The following is a 25,815-nucleotide window of genomic DNA, read 5'->3' on the forward strand; positions in this document are numbered from 1 at the left end:
CTTCAAATTTTACACTTAACTATTACTTCTCTGCATCTAATAAACAATTTAACCAATTATTAAATTAATTTTATACAATTTTCATTTCTCATAGTTTTTCATTTGTATATTTTCCTTTCTTTAAAAAAGTTTCTTGTCCTTGCTTTTTAAACCTTTTTATTTCTTGAAATGTATCAAACAGTTATTTTATAATATCAGATATAATCCTATATCTGACACATTTTGAATAAAATTATGTGGTCTGCATCTATCTACTGATTCACACCCATTGAACCTGGATCTTTGTGTGTTTTATGATTTTTAATATTGAGCTGCTTCTTTTCTTGGAACTTTATCTGAGATAAATTTTTAGTGCCTGGGTTGAAGTTTTAGTCTTGCAGAGCAAATTTGCCTTTTATCCTGTCAGTTGCCTGACTTTACTACCAACCTACAGAACATTTAAATGACATTCTCCACTGAACAGTTTTTAAGCACACAGACAGCAGGCAGTGGGGGGTCACAAATCTATTTGAGATTAGTACATTACAAATGCTTAGGAAGCATTATTTTCCTCCATTGTGTAAGAGAAACAAACAAGTTTCTTGGCTGCTCAAGCTGAGCCGCAGGTTTATTCATGGTTCACTCTTGGGCTGAGGATTAGACCTTTGGATTCTCATTTTTATGTCCTGATCTCTGATTAGACTTGTCACTCTGGGTGAGACTTAAGCTTTATTTCCAGTATCCTGTACCCTACACATACATCAAAATGGCAACTCAAGGACATCAGGGTTTCAAGGATTCCCCCAGGGGTAAATCTAACACTGATATCTATTTATTTCCAGAAATTTCCATTCCAAACTTAAATGTTGGCCATGCTACATTTCTTATGTTCTTGACAACTTGTTAGTGTATTTTAAATTTGAAAAATTAAACTACATGAGCAAATCTGACAATTGAAATAATAACTTTGATATGATTGGTTTATTTTCTGAATTAATAGTTAAAATGAACACCCTATTCTCAACAAGTCAATGAATAAGTAGACAGAAAATTCTTAAGGAGAGAAAACACTTGAACAGCACTATCAACCAAATTGACCTGATATTTACAGATAGTCTACCCAACAACAGCAGAGTATACATAAATTTGAACTAAACAGAACATTCTCCCAGATAAAATTTTAGGAAATTTATAAACTACAAATAATTTAAATATGAATGAAACATTTAAAAATGTTTCTATGGCCTTATAATATAGTTTGAAGTCAGGTAATATGATGCCTTCAGATTTGTTCTTTTTGCTTAGTCTTGCTTTGGCTATGCAGACTATTTTTTGGTTCCATATGAATTTTAGGATTGCTTTTTTCTAGTTCTGTGAAGAATGGTGATGGCAGTTTGATGGGAATTGCATTGAATTTGTATGTTGCTTTTGGCCATATGGTCATTTTCACAATATTGATTCTACCAATCCATGAGCATGGGAGGTGTTTCCATTTGTTTGTGTAGTCTAAGATTTCTTACAGCAGTGTTATGTGGTTTTCCTTGTAGAGGTCTTTCACATCATTAGGTATATTCCTAAGCCTTTTTCGTTTTTCCAGCTATCGTGAAAGGGGTTGAGTTCCTAATTTCTCAGTTTGGACGCTGTTGGTGTACAACAGAGCTACTGATTTGTGTACATTAAGTTTTGTACACAAATTATCCTGAAACTCTGCTGAATTAATTTACCAGTTCTAGGAGCTTTTTGGATGAGTCTTTAAGGTTTTCTACATATACACTCATGTCATCAGCAAACAGCGGCAGTTTGACTTTCTCTTTACCCATTTGGATGTCCTTTATTTCTTTCTCTTGTCTGATTGCTCTGGCTAGGACTTCCAGTACTATGCTGAATAAAAGTGGTGAAAGTGGAAATCCTTGTCTTGCTCCAATTCTCAGGAAGAATGCTTTCAACTTTTCTCTGTTCAGCATAATGCCAAAACAGCATGGTATTGGTATAAAAATAGGCACGTAGGCCGGGCGCAGTGGCTCAAGCCTGTAATCCCAGCACTTTGGGAGGCCGAGACGGGCGGATCATGAGGTCAGGAGATCGAGACCATCCTGGCTAAGAGTGAAACCCCGTCTCTACTAAAAAATACAAAAAAACGAGCAGGGCGAGGTGGCGGGCGCCTGTAGTCCCAGCTACTAGGGAGGCTGAGGCAGGAGAATGGCGTAAACCCGGGAGGCGGAGCTTGCAGTGAGCTGAGATCCGGCCACTGCACTCCAGCCCGGGCGACAGAGCGAGACTCCGTCTCAAAAAAATAAAAATAAAATAAAATAAAATAAAATAATAGGCACGTAGACCAATGGAACAGAATAGAGAACCCAAATAAGCCAAATACAGCCAACTGATCTTCAACAAAGCAAACAACGTAAAATGAGGAAAGGACACCCTATTCAACAAATGGTGCTAGGATAATTGGCAAGCCACATGTAGAAGAATGAAACTAGATCCTCATCTCTCACCTTATACAAAAGTCAACGCAAAATGAATCAAAGACTTAGATCTAATACTTGAAACCATAAAGATTCTAGAAGATAACACTGGAAAAACCCTTGTAGACAATGGCTTAGGCAAAGACTTCATGACCAAGAACCCAAAAGCAAATGCAACAGAAACAAACATGAATAGATGGGACTTAATTAAACTAAAAAAGCTTCTGCTCAGCAAAAGAAATAATCAGCAGAGTTAACAGACAACCCACAGAGTGGGAGAAAATTTTCACAAACTATACATCCAACAAAGGACAAAATCTACAAAGAACTCAAACAAATCAGCCAGAAAAAAAAACCCCATCAAAAAATGGGCTAAGGATATGAGTAGACAATTCGCAAAAGAAGATATACAAATAGCCAACAAACGTATAGAAAAATGTTCAACATCACTAATTATCGGGGAAATGCAAATCAAAACCACAATGTGATACCACGTCACTCCTGCAAGTATGGCCATAATCAAAAACTGAAAAACATTATAGATGTTGGCATGGATGCAGTGAAAAGGGAACACTTTTACACTGTTGCTGAGAATGTAAACTAGTTCAGCTACTATGGAAAACAGTGTGGAGATTGTTTAAAAAACTAAAAGTAGATCTCCCATTTGATCCAGCAATCTCATTACTAGGTATCTACCCAGAGGAAAAGAAGTATATGAAAAAGATACTTGCAAATGCGTGTTTATAGCAACAAAACTTGCAATGCAAAAATATGGAACCAGCCCAAATGCCCATTAATCACTTAGTGAATAAAGAAAATGTGGTATATATACATTGGAATACTACTCAGCCATACAAAGGAATAAAATAATGGCATTCACAGCAACCTGGGTGGAATTGGAGACTATTATTCTAAGTGAAGTAACCCAGGAATAGAAAATCAAACATCATACGTTCTCACTCATAAGTGGGAGCTAAGATATGACGACTCAAAGGCATAAGAATGATACATTGGACTTTGGGGACTTGGAACAAGTTTCTGGGGTGGCAAGGGGTAAAAGACTACACATTGGGTACAGTGTACATTGCTCGGGTGATAAATGCACTGAAATCTCAGAACTCACCACTAAATAACTTATTCATGTAACCAAACACCACCTGTTCCCCCAAAGCCTAATAAAATAAATAAATAAATAAATTTCCTAGTACAATATAATTAAATTAGCCATAACAGAAATTTTTATAAAAATTTCAAGACAAATGTAAATTAACCAGCAACTTCTAAATAAATAATAGATTCCATAAGAAATCTCAGGGAAATTTTAAAAGATATTCTGAAGTAAATAATAGTGAACTCACAGCATATGAACATTTATAAAATGCAGCTAATGACATTCTGAGAAGAAAATTTAGAACTTTTAACTGATAATTCTAGAAAATAAAAAAGGCATCAAGTAAATAATCAAAGCTTCTAATTTATAAAAAGAAAAATATAGTAGGTTTAAATTATTCCCAAAGCAAATAAGATATGGGCAATCAGAGGAAAAAATTCAATGGTATAAAAGCTGAAACAGTAATCAATAAAGGAAGCAAAAGTGGACTTTTTAAAAAGATCAACAAAATTGACAAATCTTTTGCTGGAATGACCATGATATAAAGACACAAGGCACAAATTACCAAAATTAGGAATGAAAAAGATACCATCACTACTACTATTACAGAAATTAATTGTAAGAGAATTTCATGAAAAACATTTAGGCGAGCAAACTAGATAACTACAGTGAAATGGACAAATTCTTCAGAAGATATAAATTACTAAAATTGACTCAAGAAGCAACAGAAAATGGAAGAGACCTTGATATGTTTTGGCTGTGTCTCCACCCAAATCTCAACTTGAATTGTATCTCCCAGAATTCCCACGTGTTGTGGAAGGGACCCGGGGGAGGTAACTGGATCGGGGGGTGGGGGTCTTTCCCATGCTCTTCTTGTGATAGTGAATAAGTCTCATGAGATCTGATGGGTTTATCAGGGGTTTCTGCTATTGCTTCTTCCTAATTTTTCTCTTGCCACTGCCATGTAAGAAGTGCCTTTCATCTCTGGCCATAATTCTGAGGCCTCCTCAGCCATGTGGGACTGTAACTCCATTAAACCTCTTTTTCTTCCCAGTCTCGGGCATGTCTTTATCAGCAGCATGAAAACGGACTACTACAGTAAATTGGTACCAGGTGTGGGGTGTTGCTGAAAAGATAGCCCAAAATCTGGAGGCGACCTTGGAACTGGGTAACAGGCAGAGGTTGGAACAGTTTGGAGGGCTCAGAAGAAGATAGGAAAATGTGGGAAAGTTTGGAACCTCCTAGAGACTTGTTGAATGACTTTGACAAAAATGCTGATAGTGATATTAACAATAAGGTCCAGGATGAGGTGGTCTCAGACAGAGCTAAGAAACTTGCTGGGAATTTGAGCAAAGGTGACTCTTGTTATGTTTTAGCAAAGAGACTGGTGGCATTTTGCCCCTGCCCTAGAGATGTATGGAACTTTGAACTTGAGAGAAATGATGTAGGATATCTGGTGGAAGAAATTTCTAAGCAGCGAAGCATTCAAGAGGTGACTTGGGTGCTTTTAAAAGCATTCCATTTTAAAAGGGAAACAGCACAAAAGTTCAGAAAATTTGCAGCCCGACAATTCAGTAGAAAAGAAAAACTCATTTTTTGAGAAATTCAAGCTGGCTGCAGAAATTTGCATAAGTAGCAAGAAGCCTAATGTTAATCCCCAAGACCACAGGGAAAATGTCTCCAGCCATGTCAGAGACCTTCATGGCAGACCCTCCCATCACAAGCCTGGAGGCCCGAGAAGAAAAAGTGGTTTCGTGGATCAGGCCCAGGGTCCCCATGCTGTGTGAAGACTAGGGAGTTGGTGCCCTATGTCACAGCCACTGCAGCCATGGCTGAAAGGGGCCAACGTAGAGCTCAGGTTGTGGCTTCAGAGGGTGGAAGCCCCAAGCCTTGGCACCTTCCACATGGTGTTGAGCCTGCGAGTGCACAGAAGTCAAGAAATGAGGTTTGAGAACCTCCACCTATATTTCATATGTATGGAAATGCCTGGATATCCAGGCAAGAGTTTGCTGCAAGGGTGGGGCCCTCACATAGAACCTCTGCTAGGGCAATGAGGAAGAGAAATGTGGGGTTGGAGCCCCCAGCAGAGTCCCTACTGGGGCATTGCCCAGTGGAGCTGTGAGAAGAGGGCCACCATCCTCCAGAGCCCAGAATGGTAGATCCACCCACAGCTTGCACACGTGCCTGGAAAAGCCACGGACACTCAATGCTAGCCCATGAAAGCAGTCATGAGGGAGGCCATACCCTGCAAAGCCACAGGGGTAGAGCTGCCTAAGACCACGGGAACCCACCTTTTGCATCAGTGTGAACTGAATGTGAGACTTAGAGTCAAAGGAGATCATTTTGGAGCCTTAAAATTTGGCTGCCCCATTGGATTTTGGACTTGCATGGGCCCTGTAACCCCTTTGTTTTGGCCAATCTCTCACATTTGGAACAGCTGTATTTACCCAATACCTGTACCTCCATTGTGCCTAGGAAGTAACTAAATTGGTTTTGATTTTACAAGCTCATAGACAGAAGGGACTTGCCTTGTCTCAGATGAGACTTTGAACTGTGGACTGTTGGGTTAATGCTAAAATGAATTAAGACTTTGGGGGGCTGTTGGGAAGGCACGATTGGTTTTGAAATATGAGGACATGAGATTTGGAGGGGCCAGGAGTGGAATGATATGGTTTGGCTGTGTCTCCACTCAAACCTCAACTTGAATTGTATCTCCCAGAATTCTGATATGTTGTGGGAGGGACCAAGGGGAGGTAACTGAATCATAGGGTCCAGTCTTTCTCATCTTATTCTCATGTTAGTGAATAAGTCTCACGAGATCTGATGGGCTTATCAGGGATTTTTCCACTTTTACTTCTTCCTGATTTTTCTCTTGCCACCACCATGTAAGAAATACCTTTAGCCTCCTGCTGTGATTCTGAGGCCTTCCCAGCCATGTGAAACTGTTAAGTCCAATTAAACCTCTTTTTCTTCCCAGTCTCAGGTATATCTTTATCAGCAGTGTGAAAACAAACTAATACAGAACTAAAACTAGGAAATAAGTTGATTTACCTATTAAAAATTCACTGACAACTTTGAGCTTAAACAGTTTGGCATGGATTTAAAAAAACTCAGTAAATGACCCTGGGTAGAAAAATAATGACTTCAAGGAAATAAAAAACTCTAACTTGAAACTTAAGAAGGTTTAGAGATCATGATTCAGCTAAGAAATTAGTATGAAAACTCATCTAGAACCAATGAAACTCCTAGGATTCTAGTAGAGACAAAAAGTAATCCAAGGCTTATGGGATTTCTACAGAATATAATTAACAACTGAAGATGAGATTACTATGAAATATGTTGAAATCATAGAATAAACTCAATATCAGGAATAGTTATAAGAAACAAGATATAATAGATATGTTGTTCACTACCCTCTCCCTTGGGATAGAGATAATTTCTTATCATATAGATTCTTGGTTTGGATGTGATACTTATTTTGGCTGTGTCCCCACCCAATCCCAACTTGAACTGTATCTCCAAATGGATGTGAGAAGTGAAGGTATGCCAGCTCCAAGCTGACATTTTGAGCAGCATCCTATGTTTCTATTCACCATTTCGTATTCTTGCAATTTGCCACATGAAAACCTTACTCCTGGGAAGGTGCTAGCCAAAGTGGATGACAGACACATGAAGCTGACCTGAACTCAACACACAGCCTTGAGCCAAGGTCATTGGATATATGGCCTGAAGAAGAGCTTCCTTAGCCAACTCACAGAGCCATCAGCAAATAAGAAAATGCTTATTGTTGTAAGCCACTGAGTACCAAGGTGGTTGTTACAAAACACGATTGTAGTAATAACTGAACAATTAACAAAACAAAACAATTCAAAACAAAATGGAAGATTTAACATTCCATTAATTACTGAGACCACTTTCCATAGCAGTGGCATTCTGGTGAGCATTTATATGGGACATAATTATCTTTGTAATCTATCTCTTCCAAAGGTCATCTCTTACCTTCCCAGACTTCTTTTTAGCAGTCTTACATTCATTTATTTTCAAATTCCCTGACACTCTGCCTTCCCTTTTGCCACTTCCCATATGTTCCTTGAGCCATTTCTCCTTCTTCAAAGAGTACTTAAAATTCTGCCCACTGGGGTGATTAGCTTTCACCCTTCCCATCCAGTGACTGGAATGCAGTAATTCTCCAAATTATGTCTACATACTATTCAAATTCATTCAGAAACCAGGGCTGTGTTTTGTTTTTTCCTCTTTCATCAGATCGTCATAGGAAAGTACCCATGGAGCCAAAGTGTAGATTATGGGAAAGACAGGGAATATATAGAAGCAGGTACAATGGGAATACCCGAGGAGCCTGAGTCACAAGTTTACTTGTGTCTTCACATAATGTTTGGGTACAACGTAATATAAGTACCCTTTTATTTTGCAAAGGAACACTTCTCTGCATATCCAACTTTATAATTTGTAGGATCATATACTACCAAATTCATGATGGTAAGCTTATTTCTAGTTTTCTTTTTTGATAGGGAAAACAAAAAGCATTTGCTAGATAATTGGCTACATGTTGGATGGGAAGGGCTGTCATTTTCAGGAGAGGCATGCAGTCAGCTTAAAGTGACCAGATGGAGAGCGGGGCAGTCAGTGCTATAAATACCCCTGCCTCACCCATCTCCATTATCTCCCCATGGTCTCTTGCCACTGATGCTCATTGGTTGAACCCAACAGGAGGATAGAATGCAAACAATATCTTTGATGCAGTCCACTATGAATCAGCCTCCTGGGCCACAAAACAAAAGATATAAGTGGGATTGGGGAGTTGGGAGGAAAGATAAATCTGGTGGACTGACCAGAAAATATCTAGAAAGAAGTGAGTTTCCTTAATTTTATTTTTGAAAAGTATCTAAATTTATAACAAATATAATACTTAAGTTTGTTAAGGAGATTAAAATTTTTTCCTGTCTTACAAGCTATATACTTCTGAGAATCTAAAGACTATAAAAATATGACTGTATACTTTGTAAACAAATTCATAAAATTTAGAGATTATATTCTACATAAATAATATAAAGGCAGAAGATTCCTGAGAACACATTACCTGTAAGGAATATGTTTCAAAGAGAAAGCTATTAACTTTAAAAAATACATAACCATAATGAATTTAAATTTCATTGCATATAGTGGCTACTTACGTAAAATAGAGCAGATGAACATAAATCTGTTTTCTAAGTAGATCTTTTATTGATTAAAAGAACCCAACAATAAGTTGTCACCCATGACAAATATTTATTCCATAGTTCAAAACACATTTATTAAGTAACTATAATGTGCACACATGTATCTCAACTTACATTTATTTCAAGAACTCCTAAAGTAGAACTCCTAAAACTACAATATCTAAGCACTATTACAAAGGGTATATGAGATTATATATAAATTTATTAGCAAACAATTCAATAAAACCTTCCCTCCATAGTTTTTCTACTACTACTGACAAGGAAGACCCTCCCAAACAATTAGGAAAATTGAGGATGATTCCTGTCAATGTGAATAGAGTCTGTCAAGAATCTCCTGGGATCCAGAATTTCCCAGGGTGTCTTTTCTGACACTACAGTAGCCTCATTGCCTCTAAAGCACGCATGCACACACACACACACACACACACACACATATATTTATAAATTATATAAATCTACTGTATTAGTGGAGCATACACAGTATAAATTCTATTCAAAAAGAAAATTTTAAAAATGATAAAATTTACAAATATAAATAAAAGTTCTAATCTTTTCTTGCAACTCTCCGGAATTCATATACCCTACTTTGGTAACTACAGCCTTAGAAGACATAAAATTATAACAAAGGTTTAAATATGAGTACACTGTGACCTATAATTTGAATTAATGGCTGTTGGTCTGGGTAATAATTCATAATGTCCTTTTTTTCTCTCAAAGATTTCTTGGTTTAAATGATAGATCATATATGGGCACCCTGATATTAATAAAAATCTCTTACAAAACATGTGCATCCTGAATTAAAATTTTTATCCTATGAGAGAGTAAAAATCTTCCAGCTTCAGGCAGAATCAGGTAGTCAGGCATATTTTCATAGGCACAGGGTTTGTAGAACAACAACAACAAAAAAATCCAATATCTTTAGATTCTTTAATCCTTCACCATAGGTCCCTCACTCTGTGAGCTAAAAGAATTTCCTTCTTAAACCTCTGTTACCTGTATGACTCTTGGAAACATTTTAGGTTTTGTTACCTGCTAGAAGTTCCCAAAGCAAATTTACTATTAAATTCTCACAAGCATATGCATTTAGTGCTTAAAATATGACTTAAAACTCTTTCAATTTTCCTAGACTTAAAAATGTGGCTAATGACACCAACTGGCAATCACTTTAAATTCCTAAAGTTCTAGAAATTCAAATAGTGTAGTCATTATAGGAGAGATGCCAAATATTTGCATGTTCTATAGGTACCATAAACGCCACTGGATTTCTAACACACCAAAAGGACATCAGGTCCAGGTTTGCCCAGCGCAGTCTCACAGTTTGCATCTATGAACCTACCATTATCTTCAATAACATCTTTCAAAAGTGCTGGTTTATATGCAAAATAATACGGTCACTCTAAACAGGTGATATTTATTTTTTGAGACAGGATCTCACTCTGTCACCCAGGGCTCACTGCAGCCTCAATCTCCTGGGCTCAATCAATCTTCCCACCTCAGACTCCCAAGTTGCTGAGACTACAGGTGAGTTCCACTATACCTGGCTAATTTTTGTATTTTTGTAGAGACAGGGTTTCACTATGTTTCTTAGGCTGGTCTCGAATTCCTGGGCTTAAGTGATCTGCCCGCCCCAGCCTCCCAAAGTGTGGGATTACAGGTGTGAGCTTTGGCACTAGGACAATTTTTTTTTAAATACACAGATCTGTAATTAATTATCTGTACCTCCAACAGAGTAAGAAGTAATATAAAAATCCCGATTATTACCTTTCTGCACAGCCAATGGGAGTTCTTGAAGTTTCCAGACTGACCAAGAGTCAATTTTCAAGTTAATCATGTTCTTTCTTGATCTTTGTCGTTTTAAAGCTGCTTCAGCTTCTGCCCGGTCAGTTTCTAGACTTTTAATGAGATGAACGGCCTCTGAGAGCAATGTTTCCATTTCCTGCTTTAACTCTGGACACTTTTCATCTTAAACAGATATATATATTCATATTTGTTAATAAATCAGTCAATAAGCTGGATGATGGGAACATGGGCCTTAGTTGTATTATTATTTTTTAATATATATTTAATAAAAGAATGTTAGAAAAATGAATTAGCTTTTTAAAGACAGTTTTATTATAATACAAACATAAGATTGATTATAAACTTTGAAGACCTATTTTTAATAATCATTTTATAAAATAATTACAATAGCTAAATCTCAACCAACATAAGCTGTACTATACAGCTTTATTTTAAAATTATGTGTGTGTTTCCTCCTATTCTATAAGAAAACATACCATAGAGATTACATCAGGTAACTACTGAATAATGATAGATGGTTCCTAGAAACAAGTCATATTCTTCAGTCTCATCCAGTAAGAATTTCTCTATTTAGCTTTGCCAGGAATTCACTGGAATTTTGAAATTCTATTTAGTTGTAATACTAAATTAACCCTGAATTAACTCCTTTAATGAGAAGTACTTGTGATTCCTGTTTCACAGTTCTGGAATGATGTGGCTTAACGTTAACAAAATTAGTACCATGGGTACTCCTTTGACCATTTATGAAAGAAATGTGTGCAGAGCCTATTATATTCCAGGGAACAAGCACATGGTCTTCACAGGAGATAAGGAAGGTAAAGAAGACAGATATGAGTCCTATCCTTGTAGGATTTACGCTTATAAACACTGACTTTTGCCAAAATGTTATATAAACACATAAATACAAAGTGTTAAGAGACAAGGCCCCCAAAGAACTGAGGCTAGAGGAAAAATAGCTAACCTGCATCAAGAAGAAAGAAAACTAATGCATTTCTTTTTTGTGTTGCTTTTGGACAATAAAGACAATGATTTTCTGGTAGATGGGAGTATTAAACAATGGTTATAAGTGCCAGCTCAGCAGTCACACAGTTGCTATTTTTTAACTCATTGGACTTCTCAAAGAAATCCAGCATGCTGCTTCAGAAGCATTCTTATAAAACCGGTTTCCCTATTTTTAATGCATAAAAATGATTTTCTCTACACTGGTCCTTTATTTGGTGTCTTTGAATCTATTGTTTTCTTTTGTCAAATTCTACCACATCTTGGATACTTTAAATCATTAATTGTCTTTTTAAAATGAAAACATATTCATTCATCACTGTATTCTCCAGTCAATTTATGATTCATTCTATAATCAATTACAATAGCAAGATTTCAGTCTGGAATATATAAATAAATTAATATCACTTATAATTAAAATACTTCTGATTGAATGCATACGTGTTTTAGCAAAGGTGTTCATCATGTTTCTAGGAGTTGTCTTTTATACTATTTCAATAATAAATTCTTAAACAAATACTGTATGGGTAACTCGGGATGCCCCAAATTCATTGTATTTAACATCTCATTTTTTTTTTCTTGAGTGCCATCTCAGTTTTGCAGTTTCATATTACTGTTCTAAGCAACTATCTGCAATTTTTTAGCATAAGCCCTTAATTACAACAAATCTTCCTCATCCTGCCATTGTTGTATGTTTTAGACCGCAAAGGTACTTATTGATAATAAACGTAATTATAGCTAATGGAACTGTAGTTGTGATTGTTAATATATCTATTTTTTCTCTCAGCATTTGTTGTGTGAAAACTTGGTAAGTAATGATTAAGGTCCTCATCTTCACTGTAGGCACAAATAATGAAAAATAAAACAGTAAAAACAAAGCTTTGCTATGAATGAAAACTTTGAAAAACAAAATATTCTTGTTTTTAAAAAGTCCTGAGTTTATTAGTCTTCAATCAAGGATTTAGCAATTTTTTGCTAAAAAAATTTTAGCGAAATTTTTTAATGCATTTCTTTTTTGTGTTGTTTTTGGGCAATAAAGACAAGGATTTCCTGCTAGATGGGAGTATGAAATAATGGTTACAAGTGCAAGTTCAGCAGTCACACAGTCGCTGTTTTTTAATCCATTGGAAGAGGAGGTGCTACATAAAATCTCAATAATATATTTAAATACACTAAAGTAGTGTTAACACAAATTTTACCCCAGCATATAAAATATTATGTATTTTATAAATTGTGACAAGAATATTTATCACAACTTAAATATATACTAGAGCTGCAATTTTCAATATGATAGTCATCACCCACATGCAACCATTTACATTTATATGTGACTTAATTTACATTAAACTTAAAAATTAAGTTCCTCAGTCTCACTAGCCACATTTCAAGGGTTCAACAGCTGTATGTGGCTAGTAGCTGCTCCATTGGACAGTATAGACATAGAACACTGATTATCACAGAAAGTTCTAATGGGCAACACTAAACTACAAATAGCATCTTGAGAAGTGGACAGCCATCATTAAATACTCAGCACCTAAACAAGTATTTGGTGTATAATATTCACTAATAAATATTTGTTGAATGAATGCTTAATCAAACAATACAGAGGACTATTTTGTCTATTAAACATTCATAATAATTATAAAACTCTTAAACATGATTAGTGTGACAATTAGAAATATATTAAATGAAGTCAATGAGCTTTTAAATATAATTACAGTTATTCAAGTAGGAGGAACAACTTTACCTCTCTTTTCTTCTGGTTTGACCTCTTTCACTGGTGTAGCTACACTCCAATCTTCTTTCAGGTCTTTTGTGGAAGTTCTGCTCCTATATAATGGGAAGGAAACAAGCAGTAAAGGAGCGAAGTACTTAAAGTTAGTAAAACAAATCTTAGGTTATGCTCTTCCACTGAATTTTAAATATTTGTGGTGAAACTCACTATACAATATAATATTACTAGATAGAAGACTAATATAGCAAAATTCTAATAAGTAATGGGATTTACATTTACTGGTAAATTAATAAAAACTTAAAATTAGTTACAATGACCCCAAATGCTACATTTTTTAAAAAAGAAACTGGTCTTTCCAGACAGTGTTTCTATAAGACAAACGGTATTCTGTGAGAATAATTTGGATGAGCTATTTCTGTAATTTCAGTTCAGTAGTTTCTGGGGAATCAATGTAAATTACAATGAGTAAAAATATCATTTCAGATAATAAACTTTTAGAAAAATACCTACATTAAAATGTTATTTCCTTCCTAGTAGCTACACTGTTGGAAAATACAAATATAGAACATTCATTATCATAGAAAGTTCTACTGGACAACGCTAAACTGTAGTGTCTTGAGAGGTGACTATAAATTAAAATGTTATTTCCTTTCTAACTAAAATTCTGTAGGTTGAATAATAAACCATTTCTCCATATTTCTCTGGTCTGATTCTAGAATCCTAAACTAGCCTTCAGTATACATTATTAAATGTGTTTTTTCTCTGATCAAAGTTGCAAGAAAATTGGTATCAACAACAAAGCAGAGAATTTCTTTTTGAAATTTTCATTACATTATTTTTTATTAAAGAAGTATTCTACATTAAGAAAACTGTATACATACCAAAAAATCATAAAACTAATGTAATCCATATTTATTTATTCTTCAGAGATCACAGTCTAATGTTATTTCAATTCTTATAAAATTAGAGTCACAATTATACATTCTGCTTTAGTTAATTGAAATTATTTTCAGTGTATTTTACTACCATTTTATATTTCTAATAGCTACAAATTATTTTTCTCATCATTGTTCCACAACTTATTTAGCTAAGTCTGTCTATTCCAAGGTCAGAGAAATATTCTTTATATTTTCTTCCTTTAGTTTTCATATTTATTTCAGAATATTTTTGTTGAAAAGTGTATTTTTTCTCATTTGTTTTCTTTTAAAAAATTGAAAAATAACTGTCCAGCATTAACTATTAAATAGTATTTTCCTTGCTGGCTTTTAACACCATTTACATGATATAGTAAATTATTATACATAATTAGATCATTTTGTGTATCTTATAAAGTTCAGTTAACTCTTGGACCTGTAAAATTCTATGCTAATTTTTTTTTTTTTTATTGAGCCAAATTCCCATAACATTAAACATTTGAAAGTGGAAACTTTAGTGGCATTTAATATATTCACGACATTGTACAACTATCACACCATCTCATTCCAATATATTTTCATCACTTCAAAAGAACATGCCCTACTTATTAAGCAGTCTCTCCCTTTCTTCAATGCGCTCTTTCATAGCAATGACTAATCTGCTCTCTTTGTGGATGAACTTTTATGAATATTTCATAGAAATAGAATCATATGAGACCTTATGTGACGTTTTAAACTTAGCATAATAGTTTCAAGATTTCTCCATGTTGCAGTATGTAGAATTTTATTTATTTTAATGGTAGAATAATATTCCATTGTGTATACACAACACATTTGGTTATCTATTAATCCACTGATGGATTTGGGGATTATGTCCACCTTTTGGCTATTGTGAATACAGATGTTATGCACATTTGTATATGAATTTTTGTTTGAACATGTTTTGAATACTTTTGGATATATATCTTGGAGTCAAATTGCTAAGTGATAGCTAATTCTAGGTTTCACTTTTTGAGAAGCCAACAAACTGTTTCTTGGTGTCTAAACTATTTTATATTCACACCAGCAATATGCAAGGGTTCTAATGTTGAAGAAAAGTGGAAAGAGTGGGCATCCTTGTTTTGCTCCTGTTCTTAAGATGAAAACTTTCAGTCTTCACCATGGGTATAATATAAACTAAGGGTTTCTCATAAATATCCTTTATTGTGTTTAATACATTCCCTTACAATGTAGTTTTATGAAAGGTGTGGGCTTGTGTCACATTTAACTAATTTTTGTATGCTAAACCACTCTTGCATTTCTAGGATAAATCTCACTGATCATGATGTATAATTTTTTTTTTTTTGAGACAAAGTCTCACTCTGTCACCCAGGTTGGAGTGCAGTGGTGCGATCTTGGCTCACTGCAACCTCTGCCTCCCAGGTTCAAGTGATTCTTGTGCTTCAGCCTCCTGAGTAGCTAGGATTACAGGCACCCGCCATCATGCCTGGCTAATTTTTGTATTTTTAGTAGAGACCGGGTTTCACCATATTGACTAGGCTGGTCTCAAACTACTGACCTCAGGTGATCCAACCGCCTCGGCCTCCCAAAGTGCTGGGATTACAGGTGTGAGCCACTGCGCCTGGGCGTATAATTATATTAATGCGTTGCTGAACTCAGGTTGATAGTATTTTGTTGAGGATTTTGTCATTTTTTGTTTGTTTGTTTTGTTTTGTTGGCCAGGCTGAAGTACAGTGGCACAATCACAGTTCACTGTGAACTTGATCTCCTGGGCTCAAGCACTCCTCCAAACTCAGCCTCTGGAGTAGCTAAGACCACAGGCATGCGCCACCACACCTGGCTAATTTTTGTTGTTGTTGTTGTTTGTTTGTTTGTGGAGATGGGTTTTGACTATGTTGCCTAGGCTTGTCTCAAACTTCTGGGCTCAAGTGATCCTCTGCCTTGGCCTCCCAAAGTACTTGGATTACAGGTGTGAGCTACTGTGCCTGGCCTGTCATGTATATTCATGCATATTCTATAGTTTGCTTGTGATGTCTTTGTCTGGTTTCACTATCAGGTTATTGCTGGGATCATAAGATGACTTAGAAATTATTTCCTTCGATTTTCTGGAAGAGTTTGAGAAGGACTGATATTAATTCTTCTTTCAATGTTTAGTAGAATTTACCAGTGAAGCCATGTGGTCCTGAGATTTTTTTTGTTGGGGAAGTTTTTGATTATTGATTCAATCACATTATTTTTCATAGGTCTGTTCAGGTTTTCTACCTCTTCCTGAGACAGTTTTAGTAGTTTACGTGTTTTTAGGAATTAGTCTCTTTCATCTTCGATAGTTTGTTGATATACATTTGTTCCTAGTATCCTCTTATAATCCTCTTTATTTCTGCAGACTCTGTTGTAGTGTCTCAAATTTTGTATTATTTAATTTGTAATTGAGTCTTCTTTTCATTTTTGGTTAGTTTAGCTAAAGGTTTGTGAATTTCATTGCTCTTTTCAAAGAAACAACTTTTGTTTTTATTGATTCTGTGTACTGTTTTTCTAGTCTCTATTTCATTTATTTCTACTTTAACCTTTATTTCCTTCCTTTTGCTAACTTTGGGTTTAGCATGCTCCTCCTCTTCTACTTCCTTAAGGTATAAAGTTAGGTTACTGGATTTGAGATCCCCTTTTTAAATGTAAGCATTTATAGCTCTAAATTTCCCTCTGTGTACTACTTTTGCTGCATTTTGTAAGTTTAACTACATTGTGTTTTCATTTTCACTCACCTCAAGGTGTTTTCTAATTTCCCCTGTGATTATTGCTTTGACTTACTGGTTTGTAAAACACGATTTGTTTAGTTTCCACATATATATGAAATTTCCAGGTTTCCATTTGTTATTGATTTCCAGCTTCATTCTACTGGGTCAGAAAAAATACCATGTGTAATTTTGATCTTTTTAGTTTCACTGAAATTCGTTTTGTGGTGTAATACATGATCTATGCTGAAGAATGGTCCATGTGCACATGAGAAGAATGTGTTTTCTGCTGTTGTTAAGTGGAGTATTCTGTATAAACTGGTTAGCTCTAGTTGGTTCATGTTATTCAAGTCTATTTATTTACTGATCTTCTGTTATTTTATCCATTATTGGAAGTGGGGACATTAAATTCTCAAAATCCCGTTGTAGAACAGTCTATTATGCCCTTCACTTCCGTTAGTTTATATGTCTGTTTTGAGGTTATATTGTTAGGTATATTATATTTATAGTTTATATATTTTCTTGGTAGAATGACACTTTTATCAGTGAATCAAGTCTTTTGTCTTCTGTAACAGGCTTTGATTTAAAGCCTATTTTGTGTGACATTGGTATAGTCACTCCAGCTCTCTTTTACTTACTATTTGCATGGAATATGGTTTTTCATCCTTCTGCTTGTAAACTACTTATGCCTTTGTATCTCAGGTGAGACTCTTATAGACAGAATATAGTTGGATTATCTATTTTTATCCATTCTACCATGCTCTACCTTTCAATTGGAGAGTTTAATCCATTTACATATAAATTAATTACTGATAAGGAAGGGCTTATTTTTGCCATTTTGCTATTCATTTTCTATATTATTTATTTCTGAACTCCTCCATAACTGCCTTCTTTGTAACTAGCTGATTTTTTTCTATATATTGTGTAGTTTGCCTCTCTTTGTTTTCCTTTATTTTTTAAAGTAGAATCTTAGTGTTTATCCTGAGGATTACAATTAATACCTTAACTCTATAAAAACTGAATTAAAATCAGTGTAGCTTCAATAGTATACCTATCTATTTATATATGAAGAACTCTGTTCCTTTACATCTCTGCCCTTTCTCTTATGGTATCAGTTTCACAAATTACATAGCTATCCATTTTGTGTTCATTAGCAGAAATTTATTATTATGAATTTTATCCATTTGACCTTATAATCACATAGGTGTTTGGATGAACAGAGGCAAGATGGCGCACTTCCGGGTTCTTCATCCCCAACTTTTCCCGCGCGCGCGAAAATCCAGCCGGCGACCCGGGAAGGTGCAGACCAACTAGGCATGCGCCAGGTGATGTCAATCTGAAGAGACCAAGATTTACCTGGTCGCACCTGTGGAACGCCCCCTGACACGCCCGTGCCCCGCCTATTGCCCTCCCACTCCTAGAAAAGCCGCTCCAGAGGCACGCCACGCGCGGCCTTCCTCAGTCCTCCACTCCTGTCGGGATGTCAGGACTGTGGGAACTCCGTCCAAGAGCTGTACGGGTGACTCTGGGGGCCCCTTTTGTCGGGGGCCAACAGACCTCTCCCTACCCACCTTCTTCCCTTGAAGCTAGGTGACCAAAATAAACTTGCAGTTTTGCTCCTACCCTTGCCTAGTCGCTGGTTCTTTTGTACCCGCTCTGGTGGTCTTAGAAAAACAAAACAGTTGGTGCCGAAGACCCGGGAGGAGACCCCTCCTCAGGCCTCTAAGGGTTGAGGAACCTCCTCCTGCTCCCACGCAGCAGACGGACCAGGACCTGAGACCCGCTTCCCTCACTCTCACAGCCTCTCTGGGGTAAGTGCCCTTGTCTCCTCTTTACCTCCCTCGGCCAGAAATCCTGCGCAGGTCCGGGGTCCATTTGGAGCCACCAAGTGGCTCGGGAGACCCGTTCAGGACGGAGACGTCCGCCTGAAGGTAATCTCCACTTAGGCTTCAAGAGCCTCTCGTCTGTCTCTGCTGGTTCCAAAGGACGCTTTGAAGCCAGGCAGGGATCCATTCCCATGTCCATTGGGTCCATTGTGTCGGTAAAGAGGAAACAAATGGGAAACCCCCAGTCCAAATTTCCAAAGAGCACCCCCTTAGGGTGCCTCCTAGCCAATTTAAAAACCTTACAGCTTGAACAAGACCTTAGGAGGAAGCAGTTAATTTTCCTTTCCACTGTGGCGTGATCGACCTCAGCAATTTCTGCCAGCGGCTAGGCAAGTGGTCTGAAATTAATTACGTACAAGGCTTTTGGGCCTTACGCTCTCGTCCCGACCTGTGTAGCCGATGCTCTTTGGCCCAAGTTATGCTAGCCAAGGACGCCGGCCCACAGGAACCCGAAAAAGAGGAGTCTTCATTCCTTTCTGTTCAGCCGGAGGATCTAGGCTTTCCCCTCACTTCCGCCCTATACTTCTCCTCCCTCCGCTTGGACTCCTCCTTCCTTTTCCTTACCTACTAGTAATCCACTCAGTCCCGTGTTTCCTTCGGGGCCCCAAACTGGCTGTCTTGAGTCTCCTGTCTCTGCACACACCCGCTCTAAGTGCCCTGCTGATGCCTCCACTCCTGCCCCACACCCTCCTACAGTGTTAGCACCTTTGCGAGAGGTGGCTGGGGCGGAGGGGGTAGTCAGAGTGCATGTCCCTTTTTCATTGGCCGATCTTTCCAAAATTGAGAAGCGTTTAGGGGATTTCTCAGCTAATCCCACCGCCTACATAAAGGAATTTAGATACCTTTGTCAGGCCTATGACTTAACTTGGCATGACCTCCAGGTTATCCTAACCTCCACCCTAAACCCTGAGGAGCAAGAGCGCATCCTAGCGGCCGCCAGGCAGCACGCCAACCAACTACATTTAACTGACGCCACCATCCCACTAGGGGAGCAAGCAGTCCCCTCGGCAGACCTGGACTGGAACTATCAAGCAAACCAGCCTGGGCGCCGTAGGCGAGACATAATGGTTCAGTGTTTGTTGGCTGGTATGCAAACAGCCTCAAACAAAACTGTAAATTTTAACAAATTAAAAGAAATTATTCAAAATCCAGAAGAAAATCCAGCCGCATTCTTAAATAGGCTGACTAAGGTTCTAACCCAATATACCCGGTTAGATCCGGCCTCCCCCACAGGGGCCACCATTTTGGCGTCTTATTTCATTTCTCAATCAGCTCCTGACATTCGTAAGAAACTTCAGAAGGTAGAGGATGGTCCTCAGGCACCAATACAAAACCTGGTTAAATTAGCCTTTAAGGTCTATAACTCCAGAGAGGAGACGGCTGAGGCAGTGCGACAGGCACGCCTCAAACAGAAGGCCCAGCTCCTAGCAGCGGCTTTACGGCCCAGTTGTAACCCCAGACCAGAGAGCACATACTCCGCAGACTCCAAGGCTACAAAAGGAGCCTGCTATAAGTGCGGCAAGGCGGGACACTATGCCAACAGGTGTCCGCAAGGTCCCTGAGCCCCAACGCAGCCTTGCCATAAGTGCAAGGCGTCAGGACATTGGGCCAATGAATGTCCTAAGCCTCGTCCACCAGCAACCCCCTGCCCTGCTTGCCAGCAGGGAGGACACTGGAAGTCTGATTGCCCCACCCTGAGAACAGGTGCTGCGTCTCCACGTGATCCCCTTTCCCAGGATCCTGGGAGCTCCTTCCAGCTCCTACATCTGGACGATGACGACAACTGAAGGTGCCGAGACTTGGGGACCCCCATCACCCTCGCCGAGCCGCGGGTAACTCTCCTGGTAGCGGGTAAGACAATTAATTTTTTAATAGATAGCAGGGCTACCTATTCTGTTTTGCCGTCCTTCTCTGGACCTAGCCTTCCATCCGATATCTCTGTAGTAGGAGTAGACGGAAAGCCATCCACCCCACGAAAAACTCCACTCCTTAATTGCTGCCTGGCCAACAACTACTTTGCGCACTCGTTCCTCATTATACCCTCATGCCCTACCCCCTTACTAGGCCGAGACATCCTGAGCACCTTAAAGGCCTCCATATACATTCCCACCAACTCATCCACTCCCCTTCAATCCCCTCATGACCTGTTGCTCATGCTTTGTGCAAGTGCACAGGCTCCTCCTATGTTGCCCCCACCCCCCATCTTCCCTATTTCTGTACACCCTCAAGTGTGGGACACTTCCACCCCGGTCATAGCTGCTCACCACCCACCAGTTCTCGTCAAGCTCAAAGATCCCACTCGTTTCCCAAACCGCCCCCAATTCTCTCTCTCTCCGACACATCTACAAGGTTTAAAGCCAATTATCATGCAACTACTTAGCCAACATATTCTTGTCCGCACACATTCCCCCTGTAACACTCCAATACTTCCAGTTAAAAAGGCAGATGGAACGTATAGGTTAGTACAGGATCTTCGGCTAGTCAATGAAGCCACCCGTCCCACGCACCCTGTAGTTCCCAACCCTTACACCCTTCTGTCCCATATCCCCACCAATTCTACTTATTTTACTGTGCTAGCCAACAGGCCTCAGTCCGTTCGAATTAGTCTACGGACGGCCCCTAACCCTCCAACAAATACCTTCCCTGCCAGCCCCTTTGGCGAACTACCTCCCATATCTCACTCTTCTCAGACAACTCCTAAGACAACACGCTGAGTTAGCACACCCTCCTCTAACAGATGCCTACAACCCACATCTCTCCCTCAGTCCTGGGGACCAAGTATACATAAAAAATATCCAAGCCAAAGACTTACAGCCCAGGTGGAAAGGCCCATACATTGTCCTCCTGTCTACACATACAGCAGCAAAACTCCTAGGACACACGCATTGGATTCATATTTCCCAGCTAAAAAGGGCCCCCACTGGGAACAATCAGTGGACATCAGTTCAACTTTCCCCCACTCTCCTCAAACTTACAAAACTTTCTTAACTAGTTCATGCTCCCTGACCCCTGGCGCTTAGCTCGCTTTCTCACCATCCTCTACATAAACCTATCAGACTTTCAATACATAACCCCAGACCCATATCTACCTCCAGACAATAGTCCAGAGCAGTGGTTCTCCCGTCTCCTAACCTTCATCGAACATCTCCACTGCCCAATACTTCCTTTCCGTTATTCAACTCCAAATTCATCCTGAGGTAATCATACTCAGGCACCCAATGGAGGCCAAAACGGCCCCCATTGAAAGCTATTTCTCGTGCAACTGCCCAATCCTTCCTTTCCGTTATTCAACTCCAAATTCATCCTGAGGTAATCATACTCAGGCACCCAATGGAGGCCAAAACGGCCCCCATTGAAGGCCACATCCTTCCTTTTCCGTTATTCAACTCCAAATTCATCCTGAGGTAATCATACTCAGGCACCCAATGGGGGCCAAAACAGCCCCCATTGAAGGCTATTTCTCGTGCAACTGATCTCTCTCTAAAACTCTTAACCATACAGCCACTAACTGATCCCTCTATGTCCCCGTGTCCTTGGTCCCCAGTCTAACTCTATACAGCCAGGCAGAAGTAGCAGAGCTTTTCCAGCAACTTTCCATGCCACTACGCCACTCCCGTCAAAACGGGCTGTTTTTTCCTCCCTCTAGTTATTGGAATCAGCTGAAAGCCTGGCCTCCCTGCAGCGCCGAACTACCTCAATAGCCTAAGTAGCTGCCCAAAACAGGCAAGCCCTAGGCTTGTTTACAGCTGAAAAAGGAGGCACTTGTCTCTTCCTTAGAGAAGAGTGCTGCTATTATGTTAGCAAGTCAGGCCTAGCAGACACTAACATTCAAACCCTCAAATGCTTCCATACCTCGTTCCTATACTAATACTGTGCTTTATTTTATTCTTCATCCGTACGTCCAAATGCCAACCATGGGCCCCGACCTTAACAGCGCCCCTTAACAGCAGGAAGTAGCCAGACAGACCACGGCGCCCCTTTCACTATTATCAATAAAAGGTTGGACTGTTTGGATGAACAGAGGCAAGATGGCGCACTTCCGGGTTCTTCATCCCCAACTTTTCCCGCGCGCGCGAAAATCCAGCCGGCGACCCGGGAAGGTGCAGACCAACTAGGCATGCGCCAGGTGATGTCAATCTGAAGAGACCAAGATTTACCTGGTCGCACCTGTGGAACGCCCCCTGACACGCCCGTGCCCCGCCTATTGCCCTCCCACTCCTAGAAAAGCCGCTCCAGAGGCACACCACGTGCGGCCTTCCTCAGTCCTCCACTCCTGTCGGGATGTCAGGACTGTGGGAACTCCGTCCGAGAGCTGTACGGGTGACTCTGGGGGCCCCTTTTGTCGGGGGCCAACAGACCTCTCCCTACCCACCTTCTTCCCTTGAAGCTAGGTGACCAAAATAAACTTGCAGTTTTGCTCCTACCCTTGCCTAGTCGCTGGTTCTTTTGTACCCGCTCTGGTGGTCTTAGAAAAACAAAACAATAGGGACACAAATAAGAATTACAAAACAAAAATACACTTATACTGGATTTAACACTTACATTTGAAGTTAACTTTATTATTGTTTATTATTTTATCATATGGCTTCCAGTTACTCTCTAGTGTCCTTTCATTTCAGCCCGAAAGACTACTTATAGGATTCTTATAGAACTGGACTGCTAGTGATACACCCCTTTGGTTTATCTGAGAATGTCTTAATTTCTCCTCTCTTTTTGAAGGATACTCTTGCTGGATTCAGAATTCTTCATTGGCAGTTTCTTTTTATCTTCTGGCATTTAAATGTGTCACCCCACTGCATTCTGACTTCCACAATTCCTAATGAAAAATTCACTGTTAATCTTACTGAGTGTCCCTGGTACATGAAAAGTTGCTTCTCTTGTGCTGTTTTTAAGATTCTCTTTGTCCCAGGCATTTGACACGTTAACTAAAATGTATATTGGTGTGGATCTGTTTGACTTGATTTTATTTGGAGTTCACTGAGTTTGATGGATGCATACATTTAAGTCTTTATCAAATTGAGGAGTTTCTTAGCCAGTGTTTCTTCAAGTATTTTTTCATTCTCTATCCCTTTCTTCTCACACTTTTTGACTGCTATTATGCCTGATGGTATCCCTTAGGCTTATTAGGCACTTTTAATTTTTCTTTATTCTCTTGTCTTTCTTCTTTCTTAGACTAGATAATCTCTATTAACCTATCATCAAGTTCACTGATTATTCTGACTGCTCAAAGCTGCTACTGAATCCTTCTAGTGAAGTTTTAATTTCAGTTAGTTAATATTTTGGCTCTAGATTTTTTTTTTTTTTTTTTTTTTTCAGACAGAGTCTCACTCTGTCGCCCAGGTTGGAGTGCAGTGGCATGATCTTGGCTCACTGCAACCTCCGCCTCCTGGGTTCAAGCGATTCTCCTGCCTCAGCCTCCTGAGTAGCTGGGACTACAGGTGCATGCCACCATGTCCAGCTAATTTTTGTATTTTTTTTTAGTAAAGATGGGGTTTCACCATATTGGCCAGGCTGGTCTTGAACCCCTGATATGATCTACCCGCCTCGGCCTCCCAAAGTGTTGGGATTACAGGCATGAGCCACTGCGCCCGGCCTAGAATTTCTATTTGGTTAATTTTTATAATTTCTCTTGTGATTTTACATTTGTTGAAACATCAGTTTTCTGCTTTAGTTATTTGTTCATGGTTTCCTTTATCTCTTTGAAGATAATTTAAGCCATTGATTTATCTTTGTCCAGTAAGTTCAAATTTTGGGTTCCCTTGAGAACAGTTTATGTGAATTTATCCTTTTTCACTGTGAATGAGCCAAACTTTCTTTTCTTTGCATTCTTCATATTTACTTTTTGAAAACTGGACATTTTGAATATTTTAATGTGAAATAAAAACCAGATTACACCATTGGATTTGCTATTTCTGTCTGTAGTGGGTTATTGTTTGTTTAGTGACTTTTAGGAACACTCTTTCATAAGGGCTGTATTATTTCTCATGTGTAATCATTGAAATCTGTTTCCTTAGCTTACTGGTGAGCTAGTGTTTTGTGTGAGTTCTCTTAAATGGCTGGCAACAAAAGAAAGGAAAAAGAAAAACAATGCTTTCCAATCTTAGCAGATTTGGTCTGCCTTAGGGTAATCCTTCCAGGCTTGCCTAGGCTGTTTACAACACTGACTCTGCCTTCAATTCCTGCCTATGCAGATCTTAAAGGTTAGCCAGAAGTAAGATTAGGATCTTCTCAGTATTTCTTGAACATTTTTCCAGGCCTCTGTGCTCTTTCAAATCTCCAGTATATTGAGAGATTTTCCTTCAGGTATCTATCTCTTTTTCCAACTTATTTTTTCACAGGAATTTTGGTCTGGTTAATGCTTGTCCTAGCTGTTATCTGTAGCCTCAGGCTGCTGTGGCAAGTATACGCCTTTAAACGCTTTTTGCAAACACTGCCTGTAAGTAGCCCCAGCCTTGTGATTGCTCCAAGTCAAGCAAAGTCCTTATGCTAGTCTTTCTAGGAGCTATCAGACCACTCAAACACAATTCTTTGAGAATGATGTTCCTATTATTCCCTCTGGCACTAGGAATCTGCACCACAGGTGTGCACTGCTCTCTTTCTAGCTGCCACCAGTTTGAAGGCTGGAGAATGCGGAGCAGGCAAATTACAATGCCACAGTGCTCTCTAATGCAATGCAGCAGCTTCCTTCTTCATTGAATTTTCCCCTACTGGTTATTAAATTTTTACTGGATTCCAGATTTCTGCAAAAGTCGATTCTGACCAATGTTTTTGCAAATTTCATAGTTGTTTTTGTGAAGGGATGGAGCTCTGGAGATCTCTATTTTGCCATTATCAGTGATGTCCTAATTCTCATATTTTAAAAAATATATTGTAATATCTATTGTGAAAAATCTTGCATTTGATTTTCTATTCCTTTTGAAGTTAAACTGGATTATAGCAGATGACAGAAATTTTGAC

The 25,815-nt window shown here is 38.8% G+C and overlaps 1 protein-coding gene across 1 annotated transcript in view; it reads right to left on the reverse strand.

Annotated features, from left to right (window-relative positions):
* Positions 1–25,815, reverse strand: part of CCDC178 (coiled-coil domain containing 178) — a 524,781-nt gene that overhangs the window by 415,550 nt on the left and 83,416 nt on the right. The window contains exons 7-8 of the mRNA XM_030925827.1: positions 13,342–13,424; positions 10,557–10,757 (exon numbers count right to left, since the gene is read on the reverse strand). Of these exons, the coding sequence (XP_030781687.1) occupies positions 10,557–10,757; positions 13,342–13,424 (284 nt within the window). The remainder of the gene's footprint in view (positions 1–10,556; positions 10,758–13,341; positions 13,425–25,815) is intronic.

Source organism: Rhinopithecus roxellana, chromosome 21 (assembly GCF_007565055.1).
Source record: "Rhinopithecus roxellana isolate Shanxi Qingling chromosome 21, ASM756505v1, whole genome shotgun sequence".
Classification (NCBI taxonomy): Eukaryota; Metazoa; Chordata; class Mammalia; order Primates; family Cercopithecidae; genus Rhinopithecus; species Rhinopithecus roxellana.